General features: G+C 48.2%; 1 protein-coding gene across 2 annotated transcripts in view; it reads left to right on the forward strand.

The window, feature by feature from the left end:
• The window catches only part of LARGE1 (LARGE xylosyl- and glucuronyltransferase 1), a 593,562-nt gene that overhangs the window by 539,630 nt on the left and 32,049 nt on the right, over positions 1 to 21,883 (forward strand). For both annotated transcript variants that reach the window (XM_070453980.1, XM_070453981.1), the window contains exons 10-11: positions 325 to 480; positions 14,548 to 14,711. In XM_070453980.1, the coding sequence (XP_070310081.1) occupies positions 325 to 480; positions 14,548 to 14,711 (320 nt within the window). The remainder of the gene's footprint in view (positions 1 to 324; positions 481 to 14,547; positions 14,712 to 21,883) is intronic.

Genomic DNA, 21,883 nt, shown 5'->3' on the forward strand with positions numbered 1-21,883 from the left:
ATTCAGTTTCACAGATAAGGAAACTGAGGCACAGAGAGATTCAGCAGTCTGCCCAAGATTAAACCACTACCTAGAGCAGAGCAGGATTTGACTCCAGGCAGTCTGGCTTCAGCACCCTGGCTCTTAACCCCTGGACCGTAAATGCTGAATGATGAATAGATGGATGAATGAATGGGTGGGTGGATGGATGGATGGATGGATGGATGGATGGATGGATGGATGGATGGATGGGAAGGCCCCCAGATAGTGCTTAGACAAGTGCCCAGCCATGCTTCCCACAAGCACAGTTCCTCCCGGCCTGACTGTCTCTTTGTTGCCCACCAGGTCATTCACTGGAACTCCCCCAAGAAGCTGCGGGTGAAGAACAAGCATGTAGAGTTTTTCCGTAACCTCTACCTGACCTTCCTGGAGTACGATGGGAACCTCCTGCGACGGGAGCTGTTCGGCTGCCCCAGTGAGGCTGACGTCAACAGTGAAAACGTGAGTGGCCCCAGAGCTCGGCCACGCAGGCGGGGGTGGCCTCTCTGCTGGTCTGCCAAGGACCTCCAGTGCTTGGTTCTGTGCCAGGCTCTGGGCAGGCCCAGGAGGAACCAGGTGCCATCCCCACCTTGGAGTGGGGAACGGGGCAGTGGGGGACAGGCACATCAGCAGGTCACTTCCATGCTCATCTCTGTGGATGCAGAGGCGATACGCGTGCCCAGACCAGGTGGAAGCAGAAGGGAGCTGCCAAGCAGAGGGATCAGAGTGAGAAAAACCTCAGTGAAACAACAGGCTGAGGGTCTGTCCACAACTGGGGACTCAGGGCTTTGTGGACACGGCAGCCACATGGACACCCAGGATTCAGGGTCAGTTCGTGGGGTGGCACAAAATATTTTCACAGCTAGATCACAGACACAGCTGACATCTACTGTATTATCCTGTTTCTTCACTGTTCATAATTTCTTTGTATATCTTATTTGATGCTCATAGAAACCTTTTTTTTTCCCCAATTAGAGTTGAAGACATTTTAGACACAGAGAGGTTATGCAGTTTGCTTGTGGTCACATAGCATGTAGGAGCAAAGTTGAGACAGATTACTATCCAGACTTAGAAGCAGTCGAGACTGCTCTAAGGAGCAGGATGTGGGGAAGCAGCTTATTATAGTGGAAAAGGTAGGGCGTGTGGGATCAGCTTGGCCTGGTTGGGCTTTAATCCCTTCTGATTTCCACTTCTGTGTTCTCAGGCAAGTTACTCAATCTCTCTGTGCTTCGGTTTCCTCATGTGTCAAATAGAGATAAGGAAAGCTGTCATAGGGCTATTCTGAGACTGAGAAACTGTGTAATCCATCTCAGTCAGCATCTGCCCTATATTGCTATTGTTGTTCAGTTGCTACATCATGTCCAACTCTTTGTGACCCCATGGACTGCAGCACTCCAGGTTTCCCTGTCCTTCACCATCTCCAGGAGTTTGCTCAAACTCATGTCCATTGAGTCGGTGATGCCATCCAACCATCTCATCCTCTGTCATCCCCTTCTCCTCCTGCCTCCAATCTTTGCCCTGTATTAGATGCTTGATAAATGTTTGCTCCCTGCCCTCTCCTTGACCCTTAGTACTAAACACGAGTAACTGGTTCATTCAGTCAGTCAACAAACGTTTATTGAAGGCCTTCTTGTTCTGAGCGCTGAGGATTCATTCACAGGACAGTGATCCTCGCTCTCATGGTGCTGCTATTAATATTTTAGTAGGGAAGATACAGTAACTAGCCAAGCTATCAGGAAAAATTATCAGCCAGCGGCACATGTTACATAATGACATGAAGTCAAGGAGGACTTCTGAGGAGGTGACATTTTATCTGAGACTCAGATTCAAGGAAGAGGCAGCTGTGGAAGGGTGCAGGATCAGGGACATACAAGTCAAAGTCACACGAGGAGGCAGTACCTCCTCAAGCCTGTCAGGAAGGCTGTTAACAAAAGATACTAAGAGTTGGCAAAGACGCGGAGAACTTGAAACCTTGTCCACTGTCGGTAGCGTGTAAAATGGTGAGCTGCTATGGAAAACAGTATGGAGTTTCCTTAAAAAAAAAAATAATAATAATAGTAGAGCTGTCATATGATCCAGCAGTCCTACTGCTGGGCATATGTCCTAAAGTAAATTAAAATCAGGATCCTGGAGCAGTGTCTGCATTTCCATGTTCAGTGCAGCAGTATTCTTAATAACCAAGCTACAGAAACAACCTAAGTATCCGTTGAAAGGTTAATGGATAAGGAAAATGCAGTCTGTACCTATACAATAAATGTTGTTCCATTTTAAAAATGAGGCCAGTCTTATCATTTGTGACAACGTGGATGAACCTGGAAGACATTGTGCTAATGAAATGAGTCGGTCACAGAAGGACAGATACTGCACAAGGTCTTATATGTGAGGCTTCTGAACTAGTCCCACGTATTGATGCTGACAACAGGATGGTGGCTGCCAGGGGTTGGGGAGAGGGGGTCACGAGGAGTTGATGTTCAGTGGCTGTAAAGGTGCAGTTAGTGCCAGAGATGCCCTCTGCAAATATGTTTAAGAGTGTAGATTCCGTGTTAAGTGATGTTACCACACACACACACACACACACACACACACACACACACACAAAGGAAAAACCAAGAAAGTTTTGGAGGTGATGGTTATCTTTAATACCTTAAACGTTGTAATAGTAACATAAGTACATAAATATAGCCAAACTCACTAGACTGTTTTCATCATGTGTCATTTTTTGTATGCCAGCTATACTGCAGTAAGGTTTCCCTGATGGCTCAGTGGGTAAAGAATCCACCTGCAATGCAGGAGACACAGGAGATGTGGGTTTGATCCCTGAGTTGGAAAGATCCCCTGGATGAGGAAAGGGCAACCTACTCTAGCATTCTTGCCTGGAAAATCCCATGGACAGGAGCCTGGTGGGCTACAGTTCAAAGGGTCACAAAGAGTCGGACACAACTGAGTGACTAAACATACACATACTGCAGTAAAGTTGGAAAAGGAAAAAAGAACAGCAGAGGAAGCGCATTCCAGGCGGATGAAGTTGCTGGCATGGATGTCCTGAGGCTGGGCGGGTTTGCTGTGAGGACCGGAAGGATGGACCGTGTGCCCAGGGGCTGATAGGAAAGGTGAAGAGCAGGAGATGCCGAGCAGCGGGGAAGCGGGAGGCAGGCTGGAAGGATGCTGGAAGTGGGTTAGAGAGTCAGGATTTTGTCTTACTACTGTTGTTTGGATTCTTGGATGTCAGGAGAATTCTTTGAGGCTCTAGGGGCGGGGCGGAGCGGAGCGGGAAACTCTGCCAGCATACACCTACCTGGCCCTTTATCAGGATGACCAGTAGCATGGCCTCCCTTGTTCTCTGTCACTTACCCCCAGGTCATAGCATCATCCCCTCAATCTCCAGCCTTTCTCTAGTCACCCTCCATCAGCATCTGCCCTTCTTTTCCACTCACCAGAGAGGAAACAAACCCATTAAGCTCTTGACCTCCATCTCAGACTCTGGGATGCCTTTAGAGGTCTCCACAAACACTGTGTTATTCTGGGTTTTCCTTCCGTTCTTTTCACTCAAGTCAGAATGTGTTATCATCATCAATATTTGAGTGCCCATTCAGCACTTTTCCCCCAAACATTAAATATAAACTGTTCTCCTGCTCCCTTTTTTTTTTTCCCTCCATGGAAGAGGCTCAAATACAAAGCCTTGCAGGGTGATGTCATCCGTTAATCTCTGTAGGGGTGAGTTCCCATGGCGTGCTGCTCAATGCCTTACTAATTGGAACGGCCTTTAACAGTGACTCACCAGCCCTTCCTACGCCAGTCTCCCCTGGTGGGTCATCAGAGGGGAGAAATCTTCCGTGGTCCTTCTTGGAATCTGTGGCTGCATTTACTTGGTGCATAAGCACTTAAGAGAGCTGGCCACCCGCCAGGTGCCATGCAGGGCACCACGGTTGAAATCAGAGGCTGCTCCAGTTCCTGGAGATGGTGCTCACCACGGGACAGGGTCAGAGATGGCGAGAGGACAGTCTGCCCAGGTGCGGGGAGAGCAGCCTTCTCTAAGGCTCACCCCAGCTGTCCCCCAAAAAACTCTCCCCTTGACACTAAGCCCACACCCCCCACCTTTGTGTTCCTTCCAACATCCCAAGGCCTTTGCACTTGCTTCTCAAGTCCTGGCACACCCGGCCTGTCCCAACCTCAGGTAGCCCTTTATATCACTCTCTGTGAGGTGCCCTATTTTCTTTTCATCGGCACACACATGCTGTCCACAATTATTTCACTCATGTCATTTTTTTCCCTATTTTTTTCCCCCAAGTGTAAGACTGTTAGAGACCCTGCCTGTACCATTCACCTCTGGGGTGCCTGCCCCTAGCATAGCAGCAAGCACATAATAAATATTTACAAAAACACTCAATAAATATTTACAAAAAGAGCAGAATGAGGGACCAGACGTGAAGAGCCAAGAAGTAGAAAGTTCACAAAGAACGTGCTGATGGTTTCTCTACCGTAGCAGAGGCGTGTCGGCAGAAGGGCAGAGAATGAAGCTGACCCTTGCAGGGCCTTGGCTATGCTTGGGCATTTAAATTTAATCCTGTTGGCCGTGAAGGGTCACCAGAGGGCTTCAGACATGGTCAGGTTTACATTTGAGAAAAGTTGCTCTGTGCGGAGACTAGAATGGAAGGGTCTAGACGAGAGGCAGGGAGCCTGGTTAGAGGCCATTGCTGCGTCCCAGGCAGAAAAGATGGTGGTGGGGCTCTGAGCGCAGGCAGCAGCAGTGGGGACGAGAGGACAGATGGATGTTTTGTGGGTACTGAGAACAGGGGAGCAAGTGCAGCCAGTACCCATAAACCGAGACGGCAGGTCCCAGTGCCCTGCTTCAGTCAGCCGCCTCCGGCCCGGCCAGCTCAGAATGAGGGTGGCTAGAGCAGGAGTCTGTAGCACACAGCCTGGAACCACATCTCTGCACCCTGGTCCCTCGCCGCCTGCCCAGTGTTATCTGCAAACACTGCCAGAGGGAAAGGGTAAGACCTCGGATCTGGCCCAAAGCCGACAGCTCTCCGTTCTGGGAAGAGGTCATTGGAGCCGTGAGAAGTGTACTGATAGTGGTCCTCTTGAAGAGAGGAAGTCAGGGACCTCTCCACTAAACTGCGGATCCCAGATTGAAAGGGCTCCGGTGGCAGGCGCCAAGTCTCAAGATACATTCATCCACTCGGCAGATAATCACTCAAACAGTGCCCAGCCACAGGGCCCATGATCTGGGGCAGCAGTGCAGATCGAAGCCCGACTCTCACAGTGCTTGTCTAGTGAGGGGTGCAGACAGGCAGGAGGTTGTCATCAGTGTGAGAAGTGCCAGGACAGTGTGGTACTTTGAGAGCACAGAAGAAGAGGAGAGAAGGTGCATCAGGGAAGACTTCCTGGAGGAGGTGGGATTCAAAGGATGAATATGGAGGCTGGAGGGAGCAGCATGGTCCGTGGAGACCAGAGGTGAACAGGAGCACTCTCTGCCTCCAGCAGAGCCAACATGAGCACACAGGGACTGCGCAAGTTCAATTTTGTGTTTTTATTATTCCTTCATGGAGAACGTGATGATAATAAGCTGTCATTCCAGGCCGATCATTCAGTAGACACAGGAACCTCGGAGAGGTCACATGGATGCTCTGAGCCTCGGGTTCATCATCTGATAAGTAACTGCAGGCAATGATGCCTTTGCCATAGTGTCTCACAGATAATTTGTGTTAAATCACCAGTAATAGGACTCAGCACCCAGAACACAATATTCATTGAGATGGGGTTTTTACAAACCGCCTGCCTTATCGTAATCTGTTGTTACACAAATGGGTTTAGGGTTTTTAAGATTTTTTTTTCTAGGAAGGCCTAGTAGAGAGATGGACTTACACCTCTGTGTATACAGCATGGGCAGGGACTGTCACATTTGCTCTGGTTCAAACAACCCCAGGTAGATTTCCCCGCAGTTAGGTGAATTTGGGTAGGAAGGAAGAAGCCATTTGATTGGTCTCGGTGCCAGAAAGAGGGAAAGAGACAGGAAAAAGGAGAAGTAGGAGGGAAGGAGCATAAACTCAGGAAGTTGGGGATTCAGCCCTTCAGTAAGCAGCAGATCTCATCTTCCAGCCTCTGAGGTACTTGCTCTAAAGCAAGATGATTTTGTTTGGAAGAGCTCGGGCTCCACGTGTGGTGTAGAATGACAGTAGCTAATGGGACACAGTCACTCCTGTCCTGTAGTTTGTCTGGGCATCTCTTCCTGGAACCAGTAAATTAATCTGTGTAATGCAATAAGCATTTACTTGGTCTTAGTTACTATAATTTGATTGAAGTCGCAATGGAGGCTAGAATTTTATATATTAGCATTTCTTTCCCCTTTCCTCAGCAACCCATCCCCTCAAGCATAGCCAAGAAACCCTGGGACTCCTCAGAACACAGCTGGATAATCATGGATATTCTCTACCCCCTAATCCATGCAAAAATCCTTCTACAGCATCCCTAACAGGCTCGCATCTGGCTTCTGCTGGAATCTTCCCAAAGACAGGGAGCCCACCATCTCCAACAGCTTACTGCACTGTTAGAAAGCTCCAGATGCTAACCCATTCTTCCTCATGTTGAGTTGAAATCCCCGCTTCTGGAAATAATCCATTAATCTGAGTGCTGTCCTTTGGAGCAGTGAAAAATAAGGACACCCCCTGTGGTCCCCAACAGCTGGGCAGATAGTGTCGCTTCCGTACAGTGTGTTATCCAGAAACACATAACTCTCCCCCAGGCAGTGTATTTATAGCAGGCTGCTTTTATCATCAAGAGTACCTTGCTCCACCTCAGGGATTTTTTTCCAGATAAAAGAAGCTCACCTTTTTAAATGCAAGGCCATTAAAATATATATTGTTACAGATGTTTTATACTTTCCAATTTGGATGGGAATCTTGCTTAAAGTACATGCCCTTCCTTAGTAACCAGTGTACCAAACTCAATTTACAATTTTCAATGGCTAAGGTTGCACTGAGTAGGCTGAACGGGCAGGAATTGGCCAGAGGAGGGAAGATGCTGTTTATCCTGGCAGGAAATGGCCCCGGACTGCTTGCTGCTTGTTCTGCAGATTTCATTCTGACAGCTGTCACTTTCAGTTCATCAGCTTCAGAATAGCCCTTTCTGGACTCACCACCCTGTGCATCCTTTCTCTGGCAGCCAAAAAAAAAAAAAAAAAAGGAAATCCAATGGTCAAAGTCCAATGGTAAAAGAGTTATCCACTGTCATGTTAGAAGTTAAATTATGAAACATAACATCCAAGGAGTGGAAAAAAAAAAAAAACAAGAAGACCGGACATCACTGAGTTTTCACATTTATGTGTAATTGTAAGTCTATAGACAGTGTCAGCAAACAGAGTTTTCTCCTATTTCTTTCTTTATTTTGGCTTTGCTGGGTCTCCGCTGCTGCTTGAACTTCTCCCTAGTTGCACTGAGCAGGGGCTCCCCTCTAGCTGCAGCGTGCAGGCTTCTCATTGCAGTGGCTTTCCTTGTGTGGAGCTCAGGCCCTAGGACATGCAGGCTTCAGTAGCTGTGGCACATGAGCTCTGTAGTTTCGGCTCCTGGGCTCTAGAGTACAGGCTCAATAGTTGTGCACAGGCTTAGTTGCTCCAAGGCATGTGGGATCTTCCCTGACTGGGGCTCAAACCTGTGTCTCCTGCATTAGCAGGCAGATTCTTTACTACTGAACCACCCAGGAAGCCCCCAACTTAGGGTTTTCTTAGCCCATGCCCACAGCAGACATCACTAATTGATGACCTCACTCAGCCATCTGGGGTCAGCCCCAGACTCAAAATCCTCCCCAAGACAGCACACCAGTGAACCAGTAACAGTTTCCCAGTGATGACACGGGAGACGCCGAAGCCGACTGGGGCATCCATGCGCTAGGCCTTAGTCACTGTGTTCTCTCCTGCATTGGAAGAGCTCTCTGTGCTGCTCAAAGAGCTTTCTCTGTTTCTTCTGGCCTTTGACAATTGGAGATTTTCTGGCCTTTGACAATTGGAGATTTCCTGCAGAGAAAACAAAGAGGAAATGCAACTTTCTTCTTCATCACAATCAAGGGAGGGAGGCATTAAGAAGTCACATTTCACAGATGAGAATGCTCAGAGGAGATGAGTTACATGCTCAAAGTCAAGCAACCCCTACATGGGGGGGCCATTATTGGAAACCAGGTTAACTGAGTTTGAAGCCATGCTTCTCAAGTGAATGTAGATCCCTATGTAAAATTAACAGAAGATGGGCTGCCCTGGTGGTTCCTAGTGCCCTGGTGGTTAAGACCCCGTGCTTCCACTGCAGAGGACATGAGTTCAATCCCTATTTGGGGAAGTTCCGCATGCCACGTGACGTGGCAAAAAAGTATATTGTTGTTGTTGTTTAGTCACGAAGTCATGTCAGACTCGTTTGCAGCCCCATGGACTGTAGCCTGCCAGGCTCCTCTGCTTATAGAATTTCCCAGGCAAGAATACTGGAGTGGGCTGGCTGCCCTTTCCTTCTCCAGGGGATCTTCCTGACTCAGGGATCAAACCTGCAACTCCTGCTTGGCAGGCAGGTTCTTTACCACCTAGCCTCCAGGGAAGCCCCAGAAAGACATACATAATAAACATAAGAGGAACTACAAGTCCTTCAGTGATTCTCCTAGTGGCTTTTAGTTTGTATCATTTTTCTTACTCTTTTATGAACCTGCAAGGTGTTTATTATTAGCATTACTTTTTAGAGGAGAAAAAGGAGGCTCAGAGAATGGAATGGTTGGCAGCAGCTCTGGAATTGGTGTCAAGCTGAGTGGTCATTTTACAACTACTGAAAGCACTCCCCAATCTGAAGTTGTCATACCTACCCACCCCAACCCCCGCACCCTGTCTCCCAGAGCTCTTGCTTCTCATTTTCGCTGCAGCTCTTATCACCAATCAATGATTATATTCTGGACTTATTTATTTTTTTGGATATATCTTTCCAACTAGAATGTAAGCTCTGGGATCATAGGGCTGTTTATCTGTTTCATTCATCAGTATATCTTTATGCCTATAAAAGACTGCCTGGTATGTGCTCGATAAATTTTGTCAAACAGATTAACTATTACAAGTCCTTGTCTTAAAGTATCTGTGGTGCTCCGGAAAGATCCCTGTACTTAAAAATCAGAAAACCTGGCCCTAGGACTAGATCTGTGCCTTTGAACGTAACTCTTGCCTTCCATGAGCTTTAGTTTTCTCACTTATAAAATGGTCATTAAAAAAAATAAAATGGTCATTAAACAAACCGAGCCCAGGCTGGGATGAGGGCTCAAGGGGGTAAGGTGTGAGCAGGGCTGCAGGGTGCAGGAGGTCTCATTACTAGTGTTGACCAGAAATCTCATCCTGGACACCGTCCCTTTCAGCTGCTCTGAGATCTCTGCCTCATCACTGAAATGAGGGCTTCCAAGTTCAATGCCCTCATGCTACAAGGGTGGTGGGCTGCCTGCAGGGTCACATACCCAGATGCTGAGCTCACTAAGAAGGAAAGAAAACGGCAACACCATGGTTTAATGAGAAGTTAAAAATAAGACACATATAAACAGATCCTACAAACCCTTTACAGCATCACTGCACGGCAGTTCCAGGGAACAGATGGCTCTGTAGAAACAGCTGTATCCCCGAGAAACCCCAGAGAAACCCTGGAGTGCATCATTGCTCTCACATGCGAGCTGCGTGTCACCAGCTCCTTCATCAAACAGTTGGGCAGCGGAGCCCAGAGTGGATGGCACTTAGAGTCCCATGACAGGCTGCCCAAGGCCAGCCTCCCGTGACCCTCTTTGGCATGTTAGATCTCAGAGCTGAAGCATCCCATTGTTTGCCTGGGTGGCCAGGAGAGGGGATGAAGAAGGAACCCAGGGTCCAGAGACTCACAGGGTCTGTCTGGGCCACAGGCACACACCCCTCCTTCACACCCCTGGGCTCTGATCTATCCAAACATCATCTGTCCAAACCAGCCAGGTGCTTGACTCTCCCACATCTTTGTCACAGACCTCTGCCTACTTTTACTTTTGCCCTAAGTGGCTCCTTGCATGAAACATAAGAGGAAAGCTCTGGAGCAACATTGCCTTATGTAAAATGGTAGGAATACTCCCTATGGGATTTCAGGCCACTCAAACTCTGTGCCTCAGTTTTCTCATCTGTAAAATGAGAACCAGACTGTATAAACAATTTAAATGCAGACACTGGGGTTCATTCCACATTCCTAGCATGGGGCTTCGCATAAAATAAGGGCCTATTAATTGTGTGGGATGTTCACATTAATAGTAATACCTGGGAAGGAACAGACCATGCCATTTTCTTCTTTATTTTCTTAGAGCCTCAGTCAGTGCTAGGCAGACATCTCTGAACCTTCACGGAATGGTCCTAAGCCCATGCCTCTCCCTTCCCGTGAAAGAATGAAAGTGGCCCATGGTTTGGTCTCCTTGGAAAGCAGTATTTTGGGTTCTTGGAACTTTGATCATTAGTACACACAGCAGGCAACCAGTGAGCTGGTAATCTTTTTCTGCCTGTCCGCGTGGTTTAATAAAATTTAACCACTTTATGGAAACCACAGGGAAGAATCGTGAATGAGGTTCCAAGAGATGTGTTAAGGGCCCCAGCTTTTCTGAGCACATCCCTGGTGCCTCGGTTTCCTCATCTGTCAACTGGGGGCAAGAGGGTAGCCCTCCTGGTCTCATACATTTATTGGGAGGGACAGATGAAGAAATGGATATCAAGGCTGCTGAAAGTGAAAAGTGCTGAGAGTGTAAAGCAACACTCCTGAGTGTTATTTTATCCCGATGTTTCTACCCGATGTCCTAAGGCATCAGAAGGACACGTGTCACAAGAAGGGGTGGCCTTAGAGACTTCTGAATTGGTCTGTTGCACTGTCTTCATCACTTACTGACTCAAAGAGTTCAAGTAAGCATGTTAGTTAAGGGAACACAATTACTTATCAAATGGGCTTGGGGGGCTGGAAATTTATGACTCACACAAAGTTCAAGTGGGTGTTCCTAATTGGCAGGTGGCTCTTCTCCATGTTCAGGGTCCAGACTCCTCCCTTCTTGCGGCTCTGCCCTCCATGGAGCATCCTCCACTAGGTACTCTCGCTTATGCATGAGACAGTAAAAAATGGAGCCTGTAGTAGCCAGAATCTACCCACGTTCTACTGACCTGAACTTGGCCACTTCTGTCAGCCTGAGCACCAAAGATCTCTGTCACCAAGGGGGACACATGATTCAGAACTCTACAGTCACTGAACCATCTAGCATTAGACCCAAAGGTTGATGAACAAGGCATTGCATTGACTTTATTACATACAAGAACTTGGAGGAAATACCACTAGTTGTGAATCTCAGCTGCTCTGTTCATTTACTGTGACCTTGACCAAATGGCCAAACCTTTCAGATGATGATCGTCTTCGTCCGTAAAACAGGACTGCTGGCGGTCTGTGACCCATGTGAGTATTAATGAGGAAGTGCCTGCAGCACTCTCAGCACTCACCTGGCCTGGTGAGCACATGATCCTTGCAACCCAGTCTTTGTCCTGCTCTCGGGAGAAGTGACTTGCTCCAGGTCACATAGCAAATGAGGGTCAGAGAAGTCAGGCCTCATTGCCCACTGATCCCGATATCTCTCCATGTAGTTTTTCCTGACTTTGAGCAGAAGTTCAGAGGCCAGAGCCCCAGGACACACTTCCTATCGCTCTAGAGTCCGCAGGCATGACAGCCGTCATCTCTGGCAGCTCAGGGGTCAGTCTAGGCCACTGTCCTTAAGGATGGGAAGAAATAAATGCAAACGGCTTAAAGGCCATTTTCCTTTGAGTCCAAATTTCCCTGTGCCTCAGCTGGCTGCCCAAAGAAGCAATTTAGCAAATGCTTTTTATCTCAGGAGGGATCTGTCTTTTGTTTCTGTGACTTGCTGGTCGGGAAACCCCCTGCTCCCCACGTGACTGGAGTGTGGAGTAGGGGTAGCATTAAGACCCTGTTAACAAAAGCCACACCACCCTTGCCCTCCAGCTAAGCATCTCCCTGGAGATATTACCTGGATGTGAAGGAGACAGGTTTCAAGCCGCTCGAGTCTTCTCCTTGGGACCAGCCTAAAATCCCATCAGCCATGCAGTCAGCAGTGAGCAGTCCTAGATTAGAATTTGAAAAGGAACATAATGCAATCATAATAATTCTGAGGTATGTGTAGCACTCTACAGTTTACAAAGCACTTGTACATGCATTAGCTCATTTGAGAAAATTGAAGGGAATTACTTAAGTACAAAAAGTATAACAAGGCCAATAAAATTCATCTGTGAATCCTCCACTCAGAAAAAAGCTTGTTAACATTGCAGTGGATTCCCTTTGGTCTGTTTCTGCCTGGGGTTGGCTGGTCTGTCTTTTCGCTGTGTTGTGATCATACTGCAAATGCATTTTTGTGGCCTGCTTTGTACACGCAGCATGCTATCTTCCACCAGCACATTTGACCTTCACATCCATCCCCCAGGAGAGAAGTAATTGTGTTGTGAGATGTCGCTGGTGTGAAAGGTCTGAGGGCTGGATTCACAGTCCAGACTGCTGCTCTCTAGCTGTAATTGGCAGGCGACACTTTCTGGGCCTCAGTTTCCTCCTTTGTAAAACAGAGATCTGTGCTGAAAACAAAGCGGCGCATCTGATTTAGCGCTGCACCTGGCACACAGTAGGTGCTCAGTCCATGTTAGGACAGAGGTGCAAAGCACCATACTGATAAATAATATTAAAACTCAAGGAAAGGCACTGGTTGGTACAGAGTCCCAGACTCTAATGTATGTCTGATGTCATATCCGCTGGGCTCTCCGCAGCCCCCTGTGTGGCTGGTAAACAGCAATGTTATAGATCCTAGCCTTTAAGCATTGTGATGGTTAGGGGTGACCTTGGGAAGTGGCTGCCACTGAACCACATCAGTACCATGCAGCTCCTAGTGGAGGAGGAGGCTACTTATCCCCCAGGACTGCTGGTAGACCCTCTTAGAAAGTGACTCTAGAAGCACTTTCATTGGCCACCGTTCCCTTTCCCTTTCACTTAGCTATGAGTGGCTATGAGTATATCCACTAGAGGCTTGCTGGGCATGCAGATCAGGGAGGAGTCCCGTAGGCCAGGAGACACTGAACTTAATCCTGTAGTCAGAAGGGGTCACCTGGCTCCTAGGGCCTTAGGCAGAAGGAAAATTCTAGTTCCCAGCCTTATATCAGTTAGTTACCCTGTTGGCATAGAGGGAACTTCCAAATAGGCAAGGACATCAAATTGGTCTTGAGAAGCTGAGGAATATCCCTGACTGCATCCTTTCTAAAGGTTAAAAATGTTCAAGATAGCTGAGCATGTCTCATAGACCACTGGATCACAACTGATTACCCAAGTGGCCTTTGGGAATGTATGGGAGCATTTAGAGTTATACTCAGTCATCTGGAGAATGCTATGATCATTTATTGGGCTGGGGTCCAGGAGGCTAGCCACCCTGTGTTGCGTGGGACAGACTCATATAATGAAAGTGACACTATCTGTCATCTAGTGCTCAAAACCCATAAAACCTCAGTGGTGCACAGAGAGAAGCGTGAACAGTGAGAAGTGCTCGTGGAGGCAGCTCTGCTGACCTTGGCTGGGCTCACTCCCATGACGGGCAGTCGGGGAGACTCCACTCTGTTCCATCTGTCTCCTTTCCCAGCAGGCCAGTCCAGGCATTTTCCCAAGAAATATGCACTTCCTCTTCTACCTGATCCCTCAAGATTGGGACATCGTTGCTTCCCCTCATACTGTTTGCCAAAGCAAATCACAAGTCCAGCCAAGGAGGTTCAAGGATTGGGGAAATAATCTTTGCCTTTGTAGTAGGCAGCACCAAGAGTCACATGACAAAGGGCAGGGGGAAGTGAAGAAACCGGACCGTTTAATGCAGTCAGCTGTCAGAGTACACATCTTGAGAAATAATATCAGAGTTTAACCCAGCAGTTCCCAACCTTTTTGGCACCAGGGACTGGTTTTGTGGAGGACAGTTTTTCCATGGGCCGAGCAGGGGTGGGGCAATGGTTTCAGGATGGTTCAAACACATTACATTTATTGTGTACTTTATTTCTAGTAGTATTATATTGTGATAGATGATGAAACAATGACACAGCTCACCATACCATCGCATCAGTGGGAGCCTTGAACTTGTTTTCCTGCAATTAGACAGTCCCGTTTGCAGGTGATGGGAGAGTGATGGGAGCCACTGTAAATACCAATGAAGCTTTGGTTGCTCGCCAACCGCTCACCTCTCACTGGGCAGCCTGGTTCCTAAGAAGCCACAGACCAGTACTGGTCCAGGGCTTGGGGACTCCTGCTTTAGCCTATCATGGCAATGGTCTTAACTGATAGAAATCATATGAAAGTCATATGAAGTCATAGAAGTCAGGATCCTGTCCTTCTCTGACCGGCCGATCAACAAGGTCCAGTGGATAAGAAACTCAGGGAAGGACAGGGCATGACAGGCCGACCCCCTTGGGGATCCCCTTCTTGTTCCCAAGCCTTCTTTCCTACCTTTCAGCTCCAGAAGCAGCTCTCAGAACTGGACGAGGATGACTTGTGTTATGAGTTCCGGCGAGAGCGGTTCACCGTCCACCGAACCCACCTATACTTCCTGCACTATGAGTATGAGCCCGCTTCAGACAACACAGACGTCACCCTGGTCGCTCAGCTCTCCATGGACAGGTAGGCAGGCGGACCCCGCTGCCCGCACAGTCCCCTCACTGCTGCCCTTCACCTGGAGAAGGCAGAGATGGCCCCACCAGCTTGGCACATGGAAACCTGATAATATAGGGCTTATGTCTCATCCCTTCTCCAGCACTGAAAACCAAGGGCTCCTGTATTTTGATGATGCTGGTTGTTTTTGAGGATGGAGGAAGAACTGATTCTAAAAACTAGAGCTCTAGTCAAACTACCTCAAGGAAAAGGGAGGTGTATTAAAAGGAAACACCTGGACTGGACCCACAGTTGATGTTGGAAAGCACCTGCTATTTCTTTTCTTACACATGTGTTGATGCACGGGTCATTCTTGGAGCCTTTATCAGGAACTACTGATGTGGTCCCTACCCTCATGTGGCTTACAGTCTATTGCACTGATTCTCAGCCTTAACTGGGGACAAATCAAATTACCAAAGGAGCTTTAGAGAAAAAAAAAAAAAATCATGGTCCGGCTCCACTGCAAACCAGTTAAGTGAGAATCTTTGTGAAGACCTTGCATCATTTTAGGTTTGCCATGTGCATCCAATGTTGATAATATGGGACTGGTAAATAGTTAAGTCAAATAATTAACATTGTGATAAGTGCTTTGAAGGAACAGAGATCGATATTAACAATGTCAAGAGAGGGACCTTCTTCAGGTGGTATGATCGGGGGAGGTCTTCCAAAGGAGGGGACATTTCTGCAGAGCCTTGAGGATAAGAAAAGGAGTCAAGCATAGTGGGGGTGTGTGAAAGTATTAGTTGCTCAGTCATGTCTGACTCTTTGCGACCCCGTGGACTGTAGCCCGCCAGGCTCCTCTGTCCATGGAATTCTCCAGGCAAGAATACTGGAGTGGGTAGCTATTCCCTTCTCCAGGGGATCTTCCCGACCCAGGGATGGAACCTGGGTTTCCTGCATTGCAGGCGGATTCTTTATTCTGTGAGCCACCGGGGAAGCATGTGCATTGCAAAAAAAGAAAAGTTTTCCAGGCAGATAAGCTAGCAGGTGCAAAGGCCCTGTGGCTGGAAAGCCTTGTGTATCCAGATACCCTGACAGGAGACCAGTGTGGCTGAAGCATCACTTGAGAGGGACTGGAGATGGAAGCTGCATGAGGTTAAGATTTATAAACATTAGAAACTCGTAAAATATTTGGATTTTATTCTAAATGTGATGGGAATTTATTGTAGAAGTTTACGCAGAGTTTTTGCTTTGGTTTATGTTTTTGAAAACATCTCTGGCTGCCAGGAGGTGAGTGGATTCAAAGCCTTCCAGGGTTATGCAGTTTTTCATTTCTGGCTGTCCTGTGTGCTTCCTGCCCACCTCTGCCAGCTTCCTCTTCAGTTTACACACGGTGTGCAAGTGGCTGCCCTGGCCCCGGCTTTCTCCATGGCATTCCCTCTCGACTCCCATAGTTAGGAAGGGAGTTTGATGGCCTCATTCTGTCTTTGAGCCACTTTGGAAATGCCTGTGGATACGATTTCATGGGGTGGTTTTAGGAGGCAATAATAAGTTCATGCCTTTAAAGTGCTGAGGACAGTACCTGGCACACTTAGTAAGTGTTCAATAAGTGTCACTTGTGATTAGTCACGAGTGGTTGGAGAATGAGCAGAATGAAGAAGCAAGCACGGGGACATGAGATGGTTCACAGACAGTAAGCAGCCTGGGAGTCCCAGAGAGTGGGGGGACCTGGCCTCCGGGGGTATCTGGGAATGACGCGTGTTGACAGTAGCTGTGGAGGCGGTGAGTCCCACTGCTTCTTAGCAAATGACAGCTTGTAGAATTAAATCGCTTCATGGCTAGTGGTTTCCTGGAGATGCACAGACTCCAGAACACCTGTGCAGAACTTGCTGGCCATAGTTCAGTTGCTAAGTCGTGTCCAGTTTGCAATCCCATGGACTGCAGCACACCAGGCTTCCCTGTCCTTCACTATCTCCCAGAGTTTGCTCAAACTCATGTCCACTGAGTTGGTGATGTTCTCTAACCATTTCACCCTCTGCCACCCTTTTTCCTTTTGTCTTCAGTCTTTCCCAGCATCAGGGTCTTTTCCAATGAGTCAACTCTTTGCATCAGGTGGCCAAAGTATTGGAGCTGCAGCATCAGCTTCCAATGAATATTCAGGGTTGATTTCCTTTAAGATTGACTGGTTTGATCTCCTTGCTGTCCAAGGGACTCGCAAGAGTCTTCTCTAGCACCACAATTTGAAGGCATCAGTTCTTCGGTGCTCAGCCTTCTTTATGGTCCAACTCTCACATCTGTACATGACTACTGGAAAAATCATAGCTTTGACTATACAGACCTTTGTTGACGAAGTGATGTCTCTGCTTTTTAGTACGCTGTCTGGGTTTGTCATGGCTTTCCAAGGAGCAAGCATCTTTTGATTTCATGGTTGCTGTCACTGTCCACAGTGATTTCATAACAGGTAACAACAAAGATGGGATGAAACAAATGGGATGAAATGGACAAGTACAGAGGTTCTGGCACCAGCTAGGTCCTTGACCTGCTGTGTCCTCTCAGGAAAGGTCTTTCTGTTCTCATGACCCCAGTTTTCTCATCTCCAAAATTCACATGATCTCTCAGCAGATACTATGTAGGCATCTATTACTGTGTTGTGGCCGACTCTTGTGGGGCTGGGAATATATAAGACCCTGTTCCGCCCTCACAGAATATGTAGTGAACTCAGGACTCAGATCATGTATTTGTTTTCTATTGTGGTTTAATCAGTCACCACAGATCTTGCAGCTTTAGAAACACACTTTTTTCTTATCTGACTGTGTCATGAATCAGAAGTCTGGATACATGTTAGCAGGTTCTCTGTCTCAGGCCTGAAATCCAGGTGTTGACCGGACTGTAGTCTTACCTGGGAGTCAGGGTGCACTTCTAAGCTCATTCAGGTTTTAGCAGAACTCAGCTCTAAAACCAAGGTCCCCATTTCCTTGCTGGCTGTTAGTTGGGATCCTTCTGGGCTCCTAGAGGTCACCCTTAGGTCTTAGCTGTGTGGAGCAGCTTACTTCTTCAAAGCCAGTAGGAGAATCTCCCCAGTCTGTTATATGACATAATCACAGCCGTACTATTCTATCATATAGAATAGTGCCAGGTTCTGCTCACACTCAAGGGAGGGGTGATCCAGGACCGTATACCAGGAGCTGGGGCAAGAGTCTTGGGGCCAGCTCAGAATTCAGGCTGCCACAGGCAGGGAACAGGTTTGACAACAGACAAGTGCTATGAGAACCCACGGGAGGAGCCCCTGTCCCGTCTGGGGCAGAGAATGGAAGGAGTGGGGAATACCCCCAAGAGAGCTTCTGCCTACATTGAGCTGGAGGCTGAGTGGACTGACCGTAGAAGCCTTGTAGGGAAAGGAGGAGCCCCCTGCAAGGAAGCAGGACACCAGGCCGCTGGGATGCACACAGTTGGGCTTAGGTGCTCGGGTGAGGAAGAAGAGAGCAAATGATGTCAGCCAGGTGAAATAGGGGGATAAGGAGAGGAAGACTTGGGTTCAAAGTCAAGTTGCACTACAGACTAACCATATGAATTTAGACAAGTTATTTAGGCTGTTTGCACCTCACTCTACTTACCTGTGAAGTGTCAATAATACTGTTCATAGGTTACCATCTGTGCTTTGTAAAGTAAGAGACTGGAAAGTACCCGGTGATCAGCAAATGTGCCACAAACACTAGCACAGTTCTCTTAATGGTTTTTACCTTTATGCTGGCTATGGCATTTGCAACCTGGAATCCACAAACAATTAAGGAAAGGACTTCAGAGGCGGTCTAGTGGTTAAGAATCTGCACTTCCACTGCAGGGGACACCGGTTCAATCCCTGGTTGGGGAACTAAGATCCTATATATATCGTAAGTGGCCCCCCCAACAAAAGGAAAAAAATTTAATTATTAACAACCCAAATCCACCCTTATGTATATACTTGTTATCAACAAAAGAAAGAATACAGACAGGACAGAGCCCCTCCTTCTGCGGCTAGCCCTGAGCATCCTCCGGGCCTGGCTGCAGGAGACCTGGCACCTGCCCTCACCACCCCCTTAAAGACAGGCCAGGCACCTCTCAGCTCAGCTGCAAATACCAACCGCAGATGCCTTCCCTTCAAAGCACACGCATCCCCCAGCATGGCAGACGTGTGATCCCCCCTAACGCATTGGGACAAGTACTGCCATCCAGACAATACCTCAGAGAACTCAAGGAATTCCACACCCAAGCAAGAGATGCTTCGTGGGACATAATCAGGAATTATAAAGCAGTAGCACTCAAGCTGATGCAGACAGCGGAAATGCTTCCTTCCACTCCACCCCGCACGTCCAATTACGATGCAGCGGCTGACTGGTGCCTCTTGGATTGATTTTTAATTGAAGAAGCATTTTGGGTATGTTTGTAAACCTCTGAGTCAGAAGGAGGCCCTACGTGAGTGCCACAACGCATTAGGGGAGCCGGCATGTGGGCTCCTGTGCGTGGCTCCCTCTAGAATTCTGTTCAGAAAGAATGAATGTCGCCTGCTGCAGAGGTGGACCCGGCGGGGCTGCTCCTTGCCCGGCCACTCACTCCGGAGGGTGGTCGAAAGGACAGAGGGAGCTGGCCAGGAGGGATCCTGATTACAGCATCCCTGCCACCTGGCCGGGAGACGCTTGCTCTTCCCTGCTTCTTGAAGGAAGCCCTTGAAGTACCAGCTGCAGTTCCAGGGACTCATGTGGCTGATGGGCCTGCTCTGTTTTCTGCAAGTGAGGGAAAGAGAACATGAGCTGAGCTGACGGGGTTCCATTCTTAAGTCCCATCACAGCACAGCATCTCTTGGGACCTTGTTAGAGCACAGATACATGGATCTCACCCCAGATCTGCCCAACAGGTATCTCTGCAGTGGGGCCCAGGAATCTGTGTTGTAATAAGCCTCCTAGGTGACCCTGAGCCTGCTGAAGCTTGGAAAGCATCATTCTAGAGAGTGAAAAGTACTCCCTTCACCATGTGACAGCCAGGGCGATCTTTATATATATAGAGAGAGAGCAGGTCACATCATTAGAACACTCTGATGCATTCTTATTGCCTTTAGAATAGTCTTAGAGCTGCCCACCGAGACCTTGACGTCCCTGTATGAGCTGATCCCTGACCATCCCCAAACACCTCTCTCCTTCTGCCCCTCTCTTGTCCATATGCCATCTACGCTGGTCCTGTTTCTTCTTGAGAACACACTAAATTCTGTATCCCAAGGGCTCCTCCATCTTGGAAAACTTTTCACCCAGGCTTTCTCAAGATCGAGACCAGTCTTTCTCCTTGTCCAGGGCTCACACTGACCTTTCCACTTGCCCTCACCCTTACTCTTCATCCCATTTCATGTTCTGTGGCCCCTCTAGCCCTCACTTCACTCTGATCTTATCTTGGTCTGCTTATTATCTTCTCTCCAGAAGTGCATTCGAAAACCTTGTCTTTCTCATTCTGGGGCCCAGCACAATACCTGCATGTTGTAGATGCTCAGTAGATATTGCTGGAGGTGTGCGTATTTGAAAGGCAGGAATCACAGGTGTCAAGTACCAAGCGTGGATGTGTGCTGTCGCTTCAGTCATGTCCAACTCTTTGCAACCTCGTGGACTACAGCCCACCAGGCTTCTCTGTCCATGGAATTCTCCAGGCAAGAATACTGGAGTGGGTTGCCATGCCCTGCTCCAAGGGATCTTCCCAATCCAAGGATCGAACCCACATCTCCTGCAGCTCCCACATTGCAGGTGGATTGCACCAAACAACCACTTTTCAAGGCCCCTGCTTGTGTCACATTTGTTAATGTCCCATCGACCAAAGCACATCCCATGGCCAGGCCAGAATCAGTGAGGGGGAGGGTAATAGCAAAGCATGTAGATAGAGGGGGAAGAGTTTATAGCCAATTTGTCATTGACTAAGGTATTATTGTCCCCTATATGCATGTGCGGAAATGGAAGCACAAACAACATGGTCACTTGCCCAGAGATACTGACACAGGTCAGAGTTCAGACCTAGTTCTGCCTGAGCCCAGAACCCTCAGTTTCCCTCTGGACCCCTCAGCCTGCCTTGCTCAGGGTACCAGATTGGAGTCATCTGCCTTGTAGGGAGCAGGTTCCCCATTCCAGCAGAGGCTGAGTGGCCACCTGCCTGGCTGCTTGGAATGACTGACATTCTAGAGTTCCTTCCAAGCCCAGTCTTCTAGATTTTGGACTCGGCCATCTCCCTGCCTGCTCCCTGACACGTCCACAGACTGTCTGGGGCTCCCTGTCTCAGTAGGACCCCCTGGGGGAAGCCCTGCCTCTTTCAGACATCTGAAAGAGGCAGGCCTTCCAGACATCTCTAGGCATTCCTGAGCCTTTGCCCTCCTCTTCCCAGCATGAAGCGATGGGGGGCATGGCGGGGGAGGGGAGAGCAGGGGCAGAGCATCAGGATGGGTCCTGGTGTCAGCTCGTATGCTGCGTGCTCTTCAGCAAGTCAAGACCCTCCCTGAGGCTGAGCCCTTTCATCATAATGATGGTGTAATCAGACTGAAAATCTCAGAGGTTCTTTCCAAATGGATGATACTGCAGTTGCAGAATTAATCTTTGTCTCTTGAAACCCTCTCCATTGGTCCAGGTCCTTGATATGCCAGATCCTTATCTTCCTACCTAAGAAAGACTCAGCACAAAACTCGGTGTCAACAAGAACTACACAGGGACAGACCTTAGGGAACAAGTGTGTTTGGGGGGAAACAACCAGGAGAAGGATGAAGAGGATGGGGGACCTCTGACCCCAAGAGAGACCAAGGAGGAAGAGGAGGAAGAGGGAATAAAGGGAAGCTGATGCCAAGCTTAGACCAGGTTCTAGTTTGGGGAGACAGGTGATGGGAACATCTTTCTCAGCCAAACCCAGTTCATGTTGACTAGTGGTCTGGATCCCGGGCGCTGGAGTCAGACCTGGGTGTGTGGATCCAGCCTGTCTACCTTATAGCTATGTGACTTGAAAGAAGTCGCTTCTCCTCTTGGAGCACCCTCCCTTGTAACACAGTGATGAGAATCTGCACTGTGTTTATAGCATTACTGTGAGTCTTAAAAGTGCTAACAGCCCAAATGTGGCTGGCATGCTGTAAACAACAGCTATGTGGTAGAGATTTATTGTATCATGATCACATTCTCTCTATTATCATCATCATGATGAACCTCGGTTTG

The sequence above is a fragment of the Odocoileus virginianus genome, chromosome 23, assembly GCF_023699985.2.
Source record: "Odocoileus virginianus isolate 20LAN1187 ecotype Illinois chromosome 23, Ovbor_1.2, whole genome shotgun sequence".
Classification (NCBI taxonomy): domain Eukaryota; kingdom Metazoa; phylum Chordata; class Mammalia; order Artiodactyla; family Cervidae; genus Odocoileus; species Odocoileus virginianus.